Source organism: Lissotriton vulgaris, chromosome 10, assembly GCF_964263255.1.
Source record: "Lissotriton vulgaris chromosome 10, aLisVul1.2, whole genome shotgun sequence".
Classification (NCBI taxonomy): domain Eukaryota; kingdom Metazoa; phylum Chordata; class Amphibia; order Caudata; family Salamandridae; genus Lissotriton; species Lissotriton vulgaris.
The window spans coordinates 979,007,621-979,024,403 of NC_141698.1; the positions used below are offsets into that span (position 1 = coordinate 979,007,621).

Genomic DNA, 16,783 nt, shown 5'->3' on the forward strand with positions numbered 1-16,783 from the left:
AAGGGTCTGGCTTATAAATGACAATAAAAAACAGATCTTTTTTCTTTGAAAGCCTTGTGTAAACATGTAATACAGAAATTACGAGCACATAATAAGCTTAATTGTAACCGTATCAATTATTTAAACACATGGCTGCACTGAATGATAACATGGGAAGCAATTTTCTTTTCAGCTTAGCCTAATATGCAAGTAAAAATGATACCGTGTTCATGCTGCGAGCCTCATAAATTGTTCCTGATCCCGCTCTACACATGGGCAGTCTTTGAGCTCAGCGACAGATTATTGCTCGTCATAATATTTCAGCTTACTTTCATGTTGTAATGACCCCTTAAACTCCGTTTGACCCCGAAAGGAGGCGTGGTTGGTTAAAATAGCAGTCTGGGGTCCCCTTTACACACACACTTGAAGATCACGATGTATACCATAGATTTGTTCTTCTTGGCGCTTTAGTTATAAATACTGATCATGTTAAACGTGTTTGTAGACAAATTAAGTTTTAAGCGCTGTTAGAAACTTTTCCATCTAAAAAAATAGATGACGAAGCGTTTCTGCTATCTTAGACTGACCTTTTCCAAGGAAGCTGTTGCCAGTGGGGTATCGGCTTTGACACAGGGCTATACACTCAAACTGGGATCACCGCTATGGAACCTTTCTTGTATCCTCTCTTCACCCTTTCTTTCCTATTCTCTCTCTTTCTATCATCTTTTGCCTAATTTCTTAGCAAGTCAATGTAGAGGGGATTAGCTAAACCTGTATACCGAAGTACCTGTATTTACTGCAACACAAGCTAAGTTTTGCTAAACCCTGTAAATGTAAATGTACATGTATTTATATAGCACAAATCACCGACCCGGTATCTAAGCGCTTGCTTAGGGAACCCGTCCTGGTATTCCCCTGTGAGATAACCCCGGCAGGGTATCCACAAGGTGAAAGCCAGGCATCCCACCGCGAGGGGCCGTTGTGGAGATTAAGCAAGCTATTGCCCAGAGTCGCAACAGAAATGCTAATGTACCTGTTTATAAAAAAATTATAAAATACTTTGAAATCCCCCAAAAAAGAAGTGTGTGTTGGTATTATATATCACAAACCTAGCTGGAGTGATGCAAATCCAAAGGGGCGAGGAGGGTTCCTTCCCACATCTTTTCTTGGAGGTAACTATCTCCCCAGTGACGTAACATCAACGTGAGGAACCCTCCTGCAAAGTACATGCAGTGCCCCCCCTTCCCTCAACGATCTGAAGTCAGTCCGAAGCTCTCTGGCCAGGCACCTACCAGTGCCAGGGGGGGTGGGGGCCCCTGAGCTCAGGGGCCATCCGCACCGCAGGGACTGCAAGGTCCTTTGTTATGCCACTGCGTCTCCCCAAAGGACATAGGGGATCGGTGTCACACCTCCCTCCCACCCCATCAACAAAGAGAAAAGGGGGTTAAGAAGCCATCTCTGGGTTCCCAATGGCAGTGGTCTCGCTCCTGCTCCCTGTGTCTGGGGGAGTGGGTCGGCCACAGCACATGAAACACCATGCCACATGTTTAGGCAGGGTAAGATTATTAAATGTTGAGTCAAGTGCTGATTAGTGCTTAATTTAAAAAGAATGAGTCCTGGTAGCCAGAGGTCTGCTCAGATGCCCTATCTGTTTATTAAAATATTTATTAAAATATTTCTACACTCATTCATAGATGGTACATTGCTACAAGGTTTTTTTTATTTTAATCTTTGATCCTTTTACTTTTTAATTCTTTAATCCATTTTTCTGGCCTCCATTATGTTTATTGAATGCTTTCCTGAGTAATTTACAGATAACCTTTCCTAAGGTTGCCAACTCATTTCAAAATGTCAGTGCGAATGGCACGCATAAGCACACACTGGTGTAGTTTTAATTGTAAACCGTTTAGAAAAATCTTAAATTACACCTTTTTTGCTAAAGAAAAAAATGGACTGCAATTGAAGCCACCAGAACCTAACATTTTTAATTACTAATTATTTACTTTTTGTTTTACAGATTTTTTGCAGTTGTTCCAGCTTTTTCCTGGAACAGCCAGAATTTCAGAGTCGGAGTATAGAAAGCAATGAATTCTTTGCTGGTGTCAAGGTAAAACGATTATTCTGAAATAAGCTTCCAAAAAAGTCTCACATGATGGTGAAATCCTCTTGTTAATTGTGTATCACATCTGTGCAAGATTTGTGTCAACTGGGTCTACGATGGAAGAATAGAGCCCTTAGTCAAACACCAGTATTGTGGAATTTCAACAAAAGTACATAATGTTTCATTAAAACACACAGCCTTTTCATCTTAGGTCTCTTTTGTTTTCTTCCGATGATTTCTATACCTCAGTTTTCTTTTATGCTGAGCTCTAATTGTTTCCGGATTGTTTTACTATTACCATTACATAAAACCGTTCTTTCTCTGGAGGTTATTTATTAAAAAACCGACAATATTACTTTCATTCTGAAGGGGTAGCATTTGCATCTTACTAATTGCATGAGCTTTTCGCTTCAAGAATAGTACTACATTTGTCAAATTCAGGGTGATCTTATCCGTGTCCCCTCCAAGACCACTTTTGGTTGCCACCAAGTTTCCATATTCAGGGTAAAATATTTTGTTTCATTTTTAGATGCAAGATTTCAAACATATAATAGAGATCCAATTGTCGATATCTGGTAATAAGGGAAGCGCAATAGCGTCCACTTCTTTAAACCAAAGGTTTGGAAGAGAAACAGTGGTTCTACTGTCTGAAAGTCCCTCTGCCAACATAACAGTCTGAAGCATATTTTGTATTGTTCAGAACATTCATTTTCATGAGTGTGCAAAATACACAAATCAGCAGTTAAATGAGTGATTTTGCATGTGCAGTTTCATGTTATTAATTCTTCAACTTGTCATCTAAGAAAACAGATGTTGCATTTTCCTTCAACTATTTTTTTTTATTTCTTTAAAGTTGATCCCTGAATCGTTTAGTATTTCCGAAGACGGAAGAGAGTACAGACTGAACATTGAAAGCACAGTGCCCATTCCTTGCTCGGAAATCAGCCAGGTGGAACACGACTGCGGGGTCTTGCTGAAGCTTCAAACAGTCAACCAAGGTACTGTACAAGAGCATCAGGTTTGATCATTAAAAACTATTTTCTTCAGACGAAAGAAACACTTGCTTGTGTCGCTCATTATACAGCGGTATTTCAGGGCATGTTTTCATCAGTACTTTTATGGAGCTAAAGTTGGTTGATCGGAAGCCTTCACCATTTGTTTATAAGCTATCCCAATGGACTGCTATGTCTACTGCTGAGGTATTTATGTAATCTGAAGGTAACAGGTTCGAATCCAGGCCGTAAAGAAGGCCATCATTACGAGTTTTTTAGAATTAAGTTATTTATTGCACCGGATAACTACCCTGTGGCACATTATTGATCAGGTGTGACGATTAGCTGGTTTGATCTGCCAACATTTAATGAAGTGTTAGATATTTGACATACTCAGTAATTACCCGATGAGGTAAATACCATCCAACCTAGAATTCCAATCCTTGCACAAACAGGTTGGAAAAATCGGACTCACTTGTAATCTGGGTCACAGCCTTTTATTCTTCCAAGGTAGAAGATGAAATGAATCCTGCGCCTAATATTTTATACCTTGTTTATGACTACGGCAGTCCACCCTATACAAGTTGGGCGGGTGGACCACCATGGGACTGCCACAACCGCCAAGGATCAGAGATCCCTCCCGGTGTTGCAGTGATATTGAGGTCGCAATATGCATGACTGTGCCACTGCAGCACTGCCAAGCATTTTACGAGTTTCCTCTCTGCCATGGTTTTCAAAAACTGTGGCGGAGAGGATACAAAGGGGGCCTCAGGTCCCCCTATTGTCTCATGGCCATGAGGGGCCACATGTTGTGTGCGCCCACCATGTGTGCATGCACCCCAGTTCCTGCATAGCAGAGACTGCAAAATCCATGCCGTACAGGAAATACCTTTGATGCTCCCATTGCAGTGCCCTTTTTCAGCAGCACCGCTGTGGAACCACCAAAAGAAAACCCCGCCAGACACAAGAAAACTCGCAAAGTGTTTGACTGTAGTCCCACCGGTTGGCGGTGTGGGAGCGTGGCAGCGGCGTGGCAGTCCCACAGCCACACCTCCAAAGTTGTAATTAGGTTCTTAATGTCTACTGACTGTTCAAATGGTAGAGTGCACTCGTTACTTTTCCTATCAACAGTTCATATTACAAGTTTAGTAATCAAGCAAATAAAAACTACAGCACCGGTAAGCTCTGCTGCCTAAAGGTGCTGAAGGTTGGACCTGTTTATATTTTTAAACAGCAGTATGGCCCCTATTTAAACATACTTTACATACCTAACTTGTGCAGTACTCCACTTCAAATTCCAGATTCTGATTGTTAGATTGTGTATCTGCAGACTTTTAGGCATGCAAATTAAGCTGGCAACCTTTGGAAATGCAAAAAGTACATCATTTACAAACTGAATTTAATTTTAGTGCCAAAAGAGGTTGGCATGACTGTGCACCTAGGGGAAAAAAGAAAACATTTTGGGATGTAGTCTACCTTAACCATAGCCCAGCAGGTTATCCACTTGCAAGAAACCAAACAGCCTAGGGTGATGGTTACATACAATTTTTTTTAAATATTTCCTCTCATAAAATTATGTGGAAGTGTTTATTGCCATAAATTGCTCTTGAATGAAAAGATCACTCTGATTTTTTTCTTTCACACAGACGAGGAGCAGCTGGACCTAAATCTGGCTCTTTCTTCTTGTCAAGTGGCTCTCCCACAAATGTCTTGCCATAACGCCACCTGCAGTCATGCCAGTCTCCATTTCACTGCTGTGACAGACTTCACCCGAGATGGGGACCGAGCAACCAATATTTTGGTGGAACCAATTGTTAGTGATAACTTCCTCTGGAATGGATATGCTCCAAAAGGAATACAGGTTGGCAATGGTTAATAAATGTGCTCCACATAACTGATGTGATAAGATATATTTGTCATTTTTCTTACTTTAACATCCAAGAGTATAATTAATTCATTGAATTGATAATAGAGATTCATGGACATTGTGAGAACGTTTGTAAAAGATGTGTGAATTAATGAATAAATACAAATTAAAAGATGTGGAAGATAAATCTTCCTTGAACCACTGAAAGACACGTTTTCTGTCAGAGACTATGATTCTCATCAATATAAATTAGCAATCACTTCAATGTTCCGCGAGTTTTCTAACCAGCACTGAAATTGAAAGTTCAGGAATTAAAAACAGAGAAGTCAATGAATGCATACTCCCAAATGTATTCAATATTTCTTCATTTATGATGAGTCTAAGGCAAATTACAAAAATTTAAAGATACAAATACCTTTACTAAAAATACCTCAGAGCCATCCGGTGCAAATAAATATGTAAGGTGTTAAGGGACTTGCATCCTTTCCTTTTTATATTTATAATAAACAATCAAACATCCGCTGCAAGACTTTAAAATATTTTCCAACAATATTGTTATCATATCTTATCTTGACTTATAAAGAGCATAGCTACCCTAAGCCTTCCCATCGCTGCAAGAGACTTAGCTAATGCATGTGGGACTAAAGAATGCCTAAATTTACTTGGGGACTAGCCAAGTTTTAAGATGCTTTCTGAGTGTGACTTCCTTCAACTCCATCCTCAGACTGATTGGCATTGAGTTCCGCAGTTTGGGGGAGAGGTAAGCGAACAATCTTCCACCCCATTTGGCCTTATATATCAATGGGACTGTCAAAAGACCTGTGTAAGAGGATCTTAACATCCTGTTCAGGACATAACAGGTCAATAGGGCTCTAATCATATGAGGGCCTTTGCCATTTATCACCTTGTTTGTAAGACACAGAGCCTTGAATTTGATTCTGTGCTTCATGGGAAGCCATTGTAAGGAGGTCAAGGCTTTTTAGAAGAACAATTTGTAGGTATTATATAAATGATTCTGGCTACGTCATTTTACAGCATCTGGAGACTATTTTTTAGATTGTTTTAGGGGAGCCCAGATGTAGGGAGTTTTCATTGTCCAGGCATGATGAAATCAAGGCCTGGGCTAACAATCTTCTGCATAACCTTGACAGTAGTGCCTGAATTTTCTTCCAAAATCCTCCGTGTGACAAAACATGCACTGATGAGTTTTTTGCCTTCTCTTTTCATTGAAAGAGAGCTGTCCAGCCACATCCCCAAGCTTTTTATTGTGAAGGAGGAAACAGCCACATCCCTAAACTTTTTATTGGGAGGACGAAACTGGCCGAGCCCCCAGACTATCTGGCCAGCCTAAATATGGCACTGAGGGAGGATTGTTCCCTTGAACCATGTTGTCCCCATTTAGTTTCAAAGAGCACCTTGTCGCCTAGTCCACCACCTTCTCCAGCAAGTGCCTAACTGAGGGTGAGCTCCCTACCTTGAAGGGAGGGAAACCAAAAGCTGTGTGTCATCAGAATAGGACACAATTGAAACTCCAAATTATTTGACAATAGAGGCTGTTACAGGGATTCTGCTCAGGCACGGAAGTGTGCATAGAGACTTCGGACCTCAGTGAATTAGGGTGTGCCAAAACTCACCTTAGTACCCAAAATCACCTACCAGACTAGCAATCCGTTTTGCATTAGCTCTTCGTCCTATAGAAAAGAAACCAATGATTAGACAACCTAGAACATGCGACTTAGGACCATTTCAGAAATGGATGGAAGTGAGAACACTCTTTTGTTATACATTCATACCAGTCCACAACAGGAGTAAAATAGAGAAACTGTAAGGTTAATGTCTAGAGATGTCGAAAAACAAACCTTTTCTCATATATAGACCTTTGTGAAAGCTAACTCTGCATAAACAGCTCAGCAGTGATGTGTGCAAAAAATCAGCAAAAGGGAAAATGGCGTTTAAACTCCTAAAAAGCCATGCTAACTTAACATGCATGCAGAAAGAGGCCCATAAACCACACTACAAGGCCAGCGGTCTCGCATTAATATTAAAAAGAGTGGGACTGAGTGCTGATCCCTGTGGAACCCAATATTTTAGAAGGACCGTCTCAGAGTAGCAGTGGGGGTTTGCACATTTGTAATGCTCAGTCTATTAAAAAGGACAGCAGCCCATCTAAAGCAGAACTTCTTATGCCTATTTCCCTCAACCGGAGTGCCAAAGTTTTGTGGTCGACTCTATCAAATGCTGCACTCAGGTCGAGGAGAACAATGGTTGCCATGTCTCATTTGTCTAGGATTAGTTTTAACTACTAAGCTATCAAAAAATAGCCCAGACTCTGTTCTGTGCTTTGGATGGAATCCGTTCTGATAGTCATTCAAGAGCCGATTGTCTTCCAGATGTTCGGACACCTGCTGGTTGATATGTTTCTTGAAGACTTTCCCGCACACCAGGAGCATTAATATCTGTCTGCAGTTACCTGGACATGTGGGGGTCATGATTTTTTTCAACAAAGGCTTGACAACCGCATGCTTCCATTCTTGTGGTACTATTCCAGTGGAGATTGGGAGATTTAGTAATTCCTGAATCATTGGGAAAGTTTCTTGGCTACACATTGCCAGAATGTGGGGCTGGCTGGATATAGTGGGAAGCCAGATTTCACTTTCCCAAATATGTCAAGAAAGGCTTCCTTCATGATTAGAGAATAGTTATGAAGGCATTTTGTCTCCCTTCTGGCAGTGACAGACACTCTGGCCCTGTATAAAGATCCCCCCTTGCTTTTTGTAGATCACTGTATTTGTCCGTTACTTGTTTTGGAAAAATGCTGCTAGTTCATTACAGTGTTTTTATGAGGGGTTAGACAGGGAGTTCCTGCTTTTAGGATCATTTAAAGATTTTACAATACAAATACCTCTTTAGGAGCATTGGCTGCCTCACCTAGTATTTCTTCATAGTATGCTGCTTGCACCCTTTTTGTCTCTGCTTGATAGGCAAGTTTTGTAGGGTGGTCATATTTAAGTCTCTATTTCCAATCTAGTTGGTCCACCTAGTTACCGTGTGATTGGACACCTGTGGATCAGTTTCAAGTGCTGGTCTTTCTTCAGTTTTAGCCATTTCCGGCCTTGATGGACAGGTGTTTTAGCACCTACCCGAGAGAGGTGCCATGCCAGAGTAAAAGAGATGATACCATGAACGGTCGAAGCCATTTGGTGAGGAACCTTAATGATGAGACTGGGCTCATTACTGATGACTGGGTGAAAAAGGTGGCCTACCACATGAGTCGACCCCTCCACCTTTTGCATCAAATGTTTACAACCTAGATCCTGAAGATAGCATCATGTGCAATACGATATGCCATGCAGCAGCATTAGCACTAACAACCATCATTATATCCAAAAAGGTTTCAAGGAATCACATTTACATTGAATTCTGAAAAATCATAAAAATAATGCAATACATTTTGAGTTTAGGTTACTGATTACTAAATTGATAACACAGTACACCTTAAGAGGATGAACATTATCATAATATGCATCGATTACCTTTGAAAATTACTTTGAATTAGAATTAAAGAAGGAGATTTATTGTAACTCATCAACAATATAGCTGTATGACTGTTACATGATGCTAAGAGGATAACTGCCAATTATGATTTTCTCTAATGTTGCTACCATCCTGAGTTCCGTTGATATGGTGCCAGATTAAATGTCTAATAAAAATATTACGGGTAGTGAAAGTAACGTCATTCACCCCTTGATCCGTGATGACATAACCAGTCTGAGCCTCTTGCTCTATGATACATTTCTCCACTGCAATTATTTTCTACCTACGGTCTGGGCTAAGGGCACACTGTTTACTCTCAAGCTCTGTGTTTGTTTTGCCCTGCAGCTAAAGTTTTTAAGAGCAGTGCAAGTTTTTGGAGCACAAACTGTCAAGAGAGCAACAGCAGCTGCCACATTTAGATCTCTCTAGTTGATGGTGATGTGTAACTAATCACCCCTAAAGTCTAGGAGGGCATCCTTTGTACAAGAGCACAGAAAACAAATAAGGTTTGTGTACTGAACATGCTAGGAAGCTCGTCCCTACATGCTAAGGAGATTAGAATGCAAACAATGGTGATTAACCTCCATTTTGTGAGTACCTTTCAAGGACCCAGGTTTGCTAATGCAAATTCTGGCAGTTGATTTTATGTTTCAGAGTTTTCATAGTTTCGATTGTCACCATAGTATTATCCTCTTACAGGACCATCTGGAGGTGGATTCAACAATTGATGCTGAGAATCCTTTCCTGAGAGTGGGGAGGTCTGTTGACATTCCAGACGTTCTCCCATCACCCTGGCTTGTGTGGATGTTCTACAATCTTGACAAATGCAATTTGTGCACACCAGGCTATAGATCAGACCTTTAGTACTGTAGATAAAGACATCCTCAAATGGAACCACATCCAGCTAGGTAAGGTTAGTGTTCAATGGACCTGTCAACACTGATGATATATAGAGATACATTGAATACAAAAAAAATTATGTAAGGAGATGAGCAAACACTCTTGCACACACATAGTAAAGTTGCAACAGTGGAGACTAGATGCATCATGTACACAGCTTATACTAAGAAAATCTCTGAATACTGTACACCGCTATTTTAAAACTTGTGGATATATTTCTTCCACTATTATTTTTGGGCCATCATTCACATATCTGTTACGGTTATTAAGTTTTCATAGTTTAAACCATACTTTAACTTCCTGATTTTTATTTTTATATTATAAAAATAATAATTTCTTATTCATATATAAGGGCAGTAGTACAAATACACATTCTCCTTTTTAGGTTATACAATGAGCAAATCACTTCCCTATGCCTCGAACTACAAACTTACACCAAATTGCATATACACATATCCGACCAGGGCACCCCACCGAGACAGCACTTAGGAACAATATTCTTCAAAACAACATCAAGATGGCTCAAGTGAGTACTGCAAAAACACTGACACACTTTAGTGGTCTACAGAGATAATGCCATTTTCATCCGGATACTACAAAAGGAAAAGCATTTCATATTCTTCTTTTTTTTTATTTCAAAGCTTTATTCGATTATTAAAAACAATCACAAAAGCACACAGTATAAAAAAACACAGGGTGCAAACATTACAGTGAGGACAATAACTCATCAGTATTAGAATTTAAAAGGTATTAAAACACCAGACTTTTCCTATACGAAACAGCTTTGAGTAAAAAGGTAGCGGTAAAAAAACAGATATCTACGGAATCAAGTGCAAATAACAATTTCAGAGCTTGGGCTGTAGTATACGCTGAGTGTTTTATAAACACAGGTCTAAGGTAATAACGGGGAAGGTGCATATAAAGAGGGCAGATAAGCATAAAGTGCAAGGTGCTTTGCCTAGACAGGCCATCACAGGGGCAGGGGGATTGGCTATGTATTTTCATCACTGGGAAGGCCACTAGGTTATGTACGATACCAAGTCTTAACCTCGTAAGAACAAACTGATGCGATTGCTTGGTTATAAATGTAAGGTACATAGGCCCTTGTCTTCCAACATATTAGAATAAAAAAAATACATGAGTAGACATGGAGCTGCATTTCGCCCTGCGTAAGTCCGATTTAGTCCCAATAAAGACATTGTTGAGTTCCTTTTTAGATACAGTTACAGCACTATGGGGGTCATTAACAATGTCTAGATTATAAACATCACTATAGGAAGAAGAGACATAGTTTAACCAGGGAATCTTGCAGGCTTTGTCCATTTTAAGGCAATCTAAAATAATCTGCCTGGTAAAATCAGTCTCGTCTTTAACCCAAATTGACCTCCATACCATTAAAGGTCTCATTCCCATCAAGTCTGTTAGATGATACATGCTCACCTCGCTATGACACAATTCATTTGAAGCCGAAGGGGGTAAACAAAGGAGTCTTTTAAGGAACCCATTCTCGGTGACTTGCAGTTCTCTGTGCTGACAGTAGCCCCATATACCAGAGCCATATAGAGCAATAGATACACACCTTTGCCTATAGATATCTAACATGTCTGGTATACGGCGACTACCTAGCTTAGATGCAAATCGAAAAACTCCGGAGGAGCTTTTAGCCATCCTAGCGTTTACATTTAGGATCTCTTGTGCCCAAGTCCCTTTATTATTAAAAGTTACTCCGAGGTAGCAGAATCTGTCCACCACCTCAATTTTATGATTATTAAAATGGAACGGCTTTAGAAGTTTCATCCGTTTACCACAGGCCATAATATGTCTTGGAATTATTAACTTTCAGTTTTCTCTCGTTAATAAAGTTGTAAAAATGATTCATTAATTTTCGAAGCCCATTTGGAGTGCGCGAAAGTAATACCGTGTCGTCGGCATATAACAGGACTGGCACAGAGTGGCCACCAACCTGCGGAGAATCTGCCTGTACCATCTTCAGTTCAGACTCTATAGACTTTATAAAGAGGGAGAATAGCAGGGGGGCCAGCACACAGCCTTGTCTTATGTCTGACTTAACCTTAATTTTCTCTGTGCATTCACCTGCCTGGCCAGAACGGATCTGGGCTGATAACTTGTTGTAGAGTCTGGCCAGGAAGTGTATAATTGCTGGGGGAGCACCCATACCCAATAAAGTGGACCATAACAAATGATGGTCCACTAAGTCAAAGGCACTCGAAAGATCAGCGAAACAGAGAAATAAGGAGCCCTGTTTCGCTTTCGTGTACTTTCCAATGAGGAGGTCAAGATTAATGCACTGCTCAGTTGTCCTCAGTCCTTTGCGAAAGCCGTATTGGGATTCAGCCAAAATTTTGTTTTCCTCCGCCCATTCCTCCAACCTCATCAGAAGAACCCTACTCATGATCTTAAGGGAGGAATCAAGAAGGGAGACAGGGCGGTAGTTCTTGGCCTCTCCTCTATCTCCCTTCTTGTAGATGGGTAAAATTATGGATTCACTCCAGGTAGGTGGTGTACTCTCCAGGACTGAAGCGTTAAACACCTGCGTTAGGAGTGGGCTCCAAAGTGTCGGGTTGGATTTATACAGGTCAACCGGGACCCCGTCGGGTCCCGTGCCTTTCCCCCTTTACTCCGACTAATAGCAGTGACAACCTCTGGTAGAGTGATATCCAGGGGTAACCTCCTTTCAGGCATCGGGGTAGGAAAACTGGCACAGACCTCCCTGGGCGGGTTAAAAATTCCAGAAAAGTGGGCAACCCAGTTTGCTTCACTAACCTGGGCTGACAGTATGGGGAAATCTTCTTTTGCAAGAAAGGGACTATTGACCGTAGACCAAAAAAGCCTACTATCACGCAATACAGATGCTTGATTGAGAGCATCCCAAGCTTGTTCTCTTAGCTCTTGCTTCCTACGTATGAGATTGTTTTTGTAGGTAAGTCTAAGGGATTTAATAGCCTCCCTGTCTCTGGGATGTTTAGTTAGGGCCTGCTTAAATTCCCGCAGAGATTTGGTACGCATGCTATCAAACCAACCCACATTTTCCTTCTTAATTCCGGCTTTGGTGATAGTAAGACATCTTTTTATAACAGTGCCGAGCTCCACAAAATTAGCTATAATGCACTCACAGAGGGCCTCTGGATCTAAACATTTGTATATAGCGGCAAACCCAGCTTCTATGATTTTAACCTGCAACTTCTAAGAATTGTCCAGGCACCACTTTATACGGATACCATTCTGTCGACAGGGGGTGATATCTTCAATTATCGAGTGGTGACTATTAGCTGGTAACTCCCAAGCAGAAATCAACATGGTAATAGCATTGTGGTCGCTACTTCCAAGGTCGGCAACAATGGGAACCGTACAAAAGGGAACAAGATGCGTAGAGGCCAATAAGTGGTCAATAACAGAAGCTGAATTCAGTCCTACAAAGGTTGGGACAGGTTTGCCATCAGCATCTGCAGCCGGGGGGTGAATCATAAGATCCATGCTTAACATAAGGGAATTAAGGGAGTCACCATAAGGTGAGTGAACAAAATGTGCCCGATTTTCCCCATTATCCCCGTCATATCCACAAATTCTAGTGAATGAATGGGGACAGGTACGTAAGTTGAAATCCCCTCCCCAGATGATATCAATTGATTTATGAATGCCTTTTCGGATGTTGCTCACGGCAGAACCCAATTCCTCAACCACTGAAGTATTAGATGCATCAAGCAAGTTATTATAGTGGTTAATCACCATTATTACATGGCCCTTTACATGTTCTAATATTAAAATTTGGGAGTGGTGACCCACAGGCTGGTGTGATTTCATACAAACTGGGAGGTTCACGGAAAGTAAGATTACTAACCCCCCTTTAGCCCTACCCATACCTGTCCTTTGTGCCGAGTTGTTATATGACACAAATCCATCCATCAAGGTTCATATCAGTAGTTACCCAGGTCTCTTGTAAACATAAAATGTCAAAGTCAGAAAGGGTTTCACTCCAGCCTAGGGACGACGTTTGCAGACTCCACCCTGCAACATTCCAACTAGCAAACTTAAAACCAGGAAGACAGGGGGAAGGTTTAATGGAAGCTGGTACAAGGGTAATTAAGGGATTGTTGGCAACTAGGGAAACCATTGGAGCAGGAAAAACAGGAGGGAGACTTGTTATAGCTCCCTGCTAAATTGTATGCGCCTGAGAGGGAGTGGGGGATGATACAACTACCAAGCTTTGGCCCAAATCAGCAACTGGATTGATATTTGAGGTTCCTACTCCCTGAGGGGGTAAGTGCACCGGGACAATAAAAAGAGGCGTTACAGGGTTGGGAATAAGGGAGGGACTAGTGCCAGATGTTACAACAAACCCATTGTCAGAAGAGGGTACGGTGGAATCTACGGCTGGGGGCAGTCAATCAACACCGTCCAGTCCGTTAAGACAGCTAAATCGATTGTAGTCATAGAAAGGTGTCGCTGGGGGTTGGAAAACCGGTTGTGCTGTATACCCACGATGTCTACCCCTCCGATCAACCCTCGTCCATTTACCTTGGACTTGATCATGGTACATATGGGTAGGGGGGAAGAAAAAAGACACTGACAGAGTCCGAATGGTGGATTTGAGAGATCTATTCGACCCGGCACATATATGAAGAACAGTCCTTGGATCTCGAAAGCTCACCATGATACAATCCCCTGTTATTGATTTTCTAGTTTTACCCAGCCAGGGTACCCTTCTCACCATGATAATTTCATTGTTAAGATGCGCTGGGAGGGGTCTGTTCCAGTTCAACCATTTAATAACTTTACTTTTAAGTGAGCGAAAGTTCTCACCTTCACCCACTTCAAGAGGGGGAACACCAGCCATAACTACCATAAAGCCATTAGCCTCAGGGGGAAGGTCGGGTCTCCGGGGTCTGGGAGCAGGCTTCTCAGGGGGGATGGAGCAATACGGTCAGAGAATGTAGCCCCATTGGAGGTTGTTACAGGGGGGAATGGGCCTACTGGTTGTGAACGGGGGTGGCCCACTTGTGGGACACCCCCGCGCCGCACGGCCACCAACTGCTGTGTGTGCCCCCTTGCCTGCCCTCTGCCTCGCTGCCGGCTGACGCCGCTGGTGTCTGTTTTCGCCTGTTTTGTCGAAAATTTGTGCTTGCTTAACTGCTCTTCTCCCCGTGTTAACTGTTTTTTTCGTTGCGTCTGTTCTCGCTTGTTTTGTCAAAAATTTGTGCTTGCTTAACTGCTCTTCTCCCCGTGTTAACTGTTTTTTTCGTTGCGTCTGTTCTCGCTTGTTTTGTCAAAAATTTGTGCTTGCTTAAACTGCTTTTCTCCCCGTGTCAACTGTTTTTTTTTCTCCTGACATTTGTGCCTGCATTTTGTTCGAGTCTATTTCAGCCCTTCGCGCCCTCCTGCCTGCCTGCCCACCTCGCCGTCTTCCCTCCCCGCTCCCCGCTCCCCGCTTCCCGCCACCACCGCTGACCACGCCCCTTTTTTCTTTCTGTTCCCTCCCCGCTCCCGCCTCCCAGCTGCCCCGCCCACCCGCGCACTTCGCCTTATATGGCGACCGTGCGAACGCGCAGCGGTCACGCGCAGCGGGCGCGCCGATTGTGCGCCGAAGGCGCGCCAAAGGTAAGCCCGTCTACGCCCGTCCGCGACCGGATCGCGACCAGCGCCAGGACCCCTGGACCACGAAGACCCCGACCTACACGCCTGACGTACTCAGCCGCCACCCTCAGCGCTCTCAACACCGGCCGACACCCAGAATGCCATCAAGCCACTCCTGGACGTACCAACGGACCTTTCAGCTGCCACGCCTGCAAGTTCTCATGCATCCGATCCTGCCCCGCACCCACCAAGCCGAACACCAGCAGCACCCACCTCAAGTGCATCCTGCTCAACACCCGCTCCGTCCACAGACACGCCATCGAACTCTGGAACCTCATCGACACCACAGCTCCTGACGTTACCTTCCTCACGGAGACCTGGATGAACGCCTCTTCCGCTCCCGACATCGCCATCGCCATCCCAGAGGGCTACAAGATCGTCCGGAGGGACCGAAACGCCAACCAGTTGGGAGGAGGCATCGCCATCATCCACAAGAACACCATCCGTCTCACGACCAGCACCGACAACACCCTGACCAGCGCCGAACACCTGCACTTCCAGATCCACACCAACCCGACCACCACCCTCAGAGGCACCCTGATCTACCGACCCCCTGGACCACGCACCCAATTCAGCGAGGACATCGCCGACTTCGTCAGCCCGCTTGCCCTCCCCTCCGCTGACTACATCCTCCTGGGAGACCTCAACTTCCACCTGGAGAACAACAACGACCGCAACACCAGCACCCTGCTCGACAACCTCGCCAACCTGGGACTCAAGCAACTGGTGTCCACCCCCACCCACCTTGCCGGACACACTCTCGACGCCGTCTTCTCATCCAGCACAGACATCGACTTCAGCCACGCCACAGAGCTTCACTGGACGGACCACAGCTGCGTCCACTTCACCTTCAAGAGAACGCCGACCCACCATCACCAACAACAGGCCGCCCGCAGAAGCTGGAACAAGATCACAGCAGACCAGCTCGCCACCTCCCTGAGCCAGCACCCTCCTGCCAGCTCAGCGAACCCCAGCCAGGCCGCCGACAACCTCACGAAGTGGATCAGCAACTACGCGGACGAACTCGCCCCACTGAGGACCGCGCCCAGCAGACCCGGCAGCAAGAAGGCCCCATGGTTCACCGACGAACTCAAGAGCTCCAAGAAGAACTGCCGAGCCCTCGAGAAAGTCTGGAAAAGGGAACCGACACCGGACAACAGGACCTCCCTCAAGCTTGCTACCCGGAAGCACCACCAGCTGATCCGCGCCGCCAAGAAAACAGCATTCAAGGACCGGTTGGACAACAACGCACACAACTGCAAGGAACTCTTCAACATCGTGAAAGAGCTTTCCAACCCCAGCGCAGGAAACAACGACATCACCCCATCGCAAGACCTCTGCAACTCCCTCGCCTCATACTTCCACAACAAGATCACAGACATACACAGCAGCTTCGACAACCAACCAACGCACAGCATGACCGAACAACCACCCCCCACCACCACCCTCCACGCCTGGACCCCGATCAGTACCGAAGACACCATCCGCACGATGAACTCCATCCACTCCGGATCACCGACTGACCCCTGCCCTCACCACGTCTTCAACAAGGCCGACGCTGTCATCGCACCCCACCTGCGAGACATCATCAACACATCCTTCAACACCGCCACCTTCCCGGAGAGCTGGAAGCACGCCGAACTCAGCGCCCTACTCAAGAAACCCACAGCGGACCCCACCGACCTCAAGAATTACCGCCCCATCTCGCTTCTCCCGTTTCCAGCCAAAGTCATCGAGAAGACCGTCAACAAGCAGATG

The 16,783-nt window shown here is 44.1% G+C and overlaps 1 protein-coding gene across 1 annotated transcript in view; it reads left to right on the top strand.

Moving 5' to 3' along the window:
* Window positions 1–16,783, top strand: part of VWDE (von Willebrand factor D and EGF domains) — a 395,553-nt gene that overhangs the window by 185,182 nt on the left and 193,588 nt on the right. The window contains exons 6-8 of the mRNA XM_086941980.1: window positions 1,997–2,086; window positions 2,934–3,078; window positions 4,719–4,933. Of these exons, the coding sequence (XP_086798106.1) occupies window positions 1,997–2,086; window positions 2,934–3,078; window positions 4,719–4,933 (450 nt within the window). The remainder of the gene's footprint in view (window positions 1–1,996; window positions 2,087–2,933; window positions 3,079–4,718; window positions 4,934–16,783) is intronic.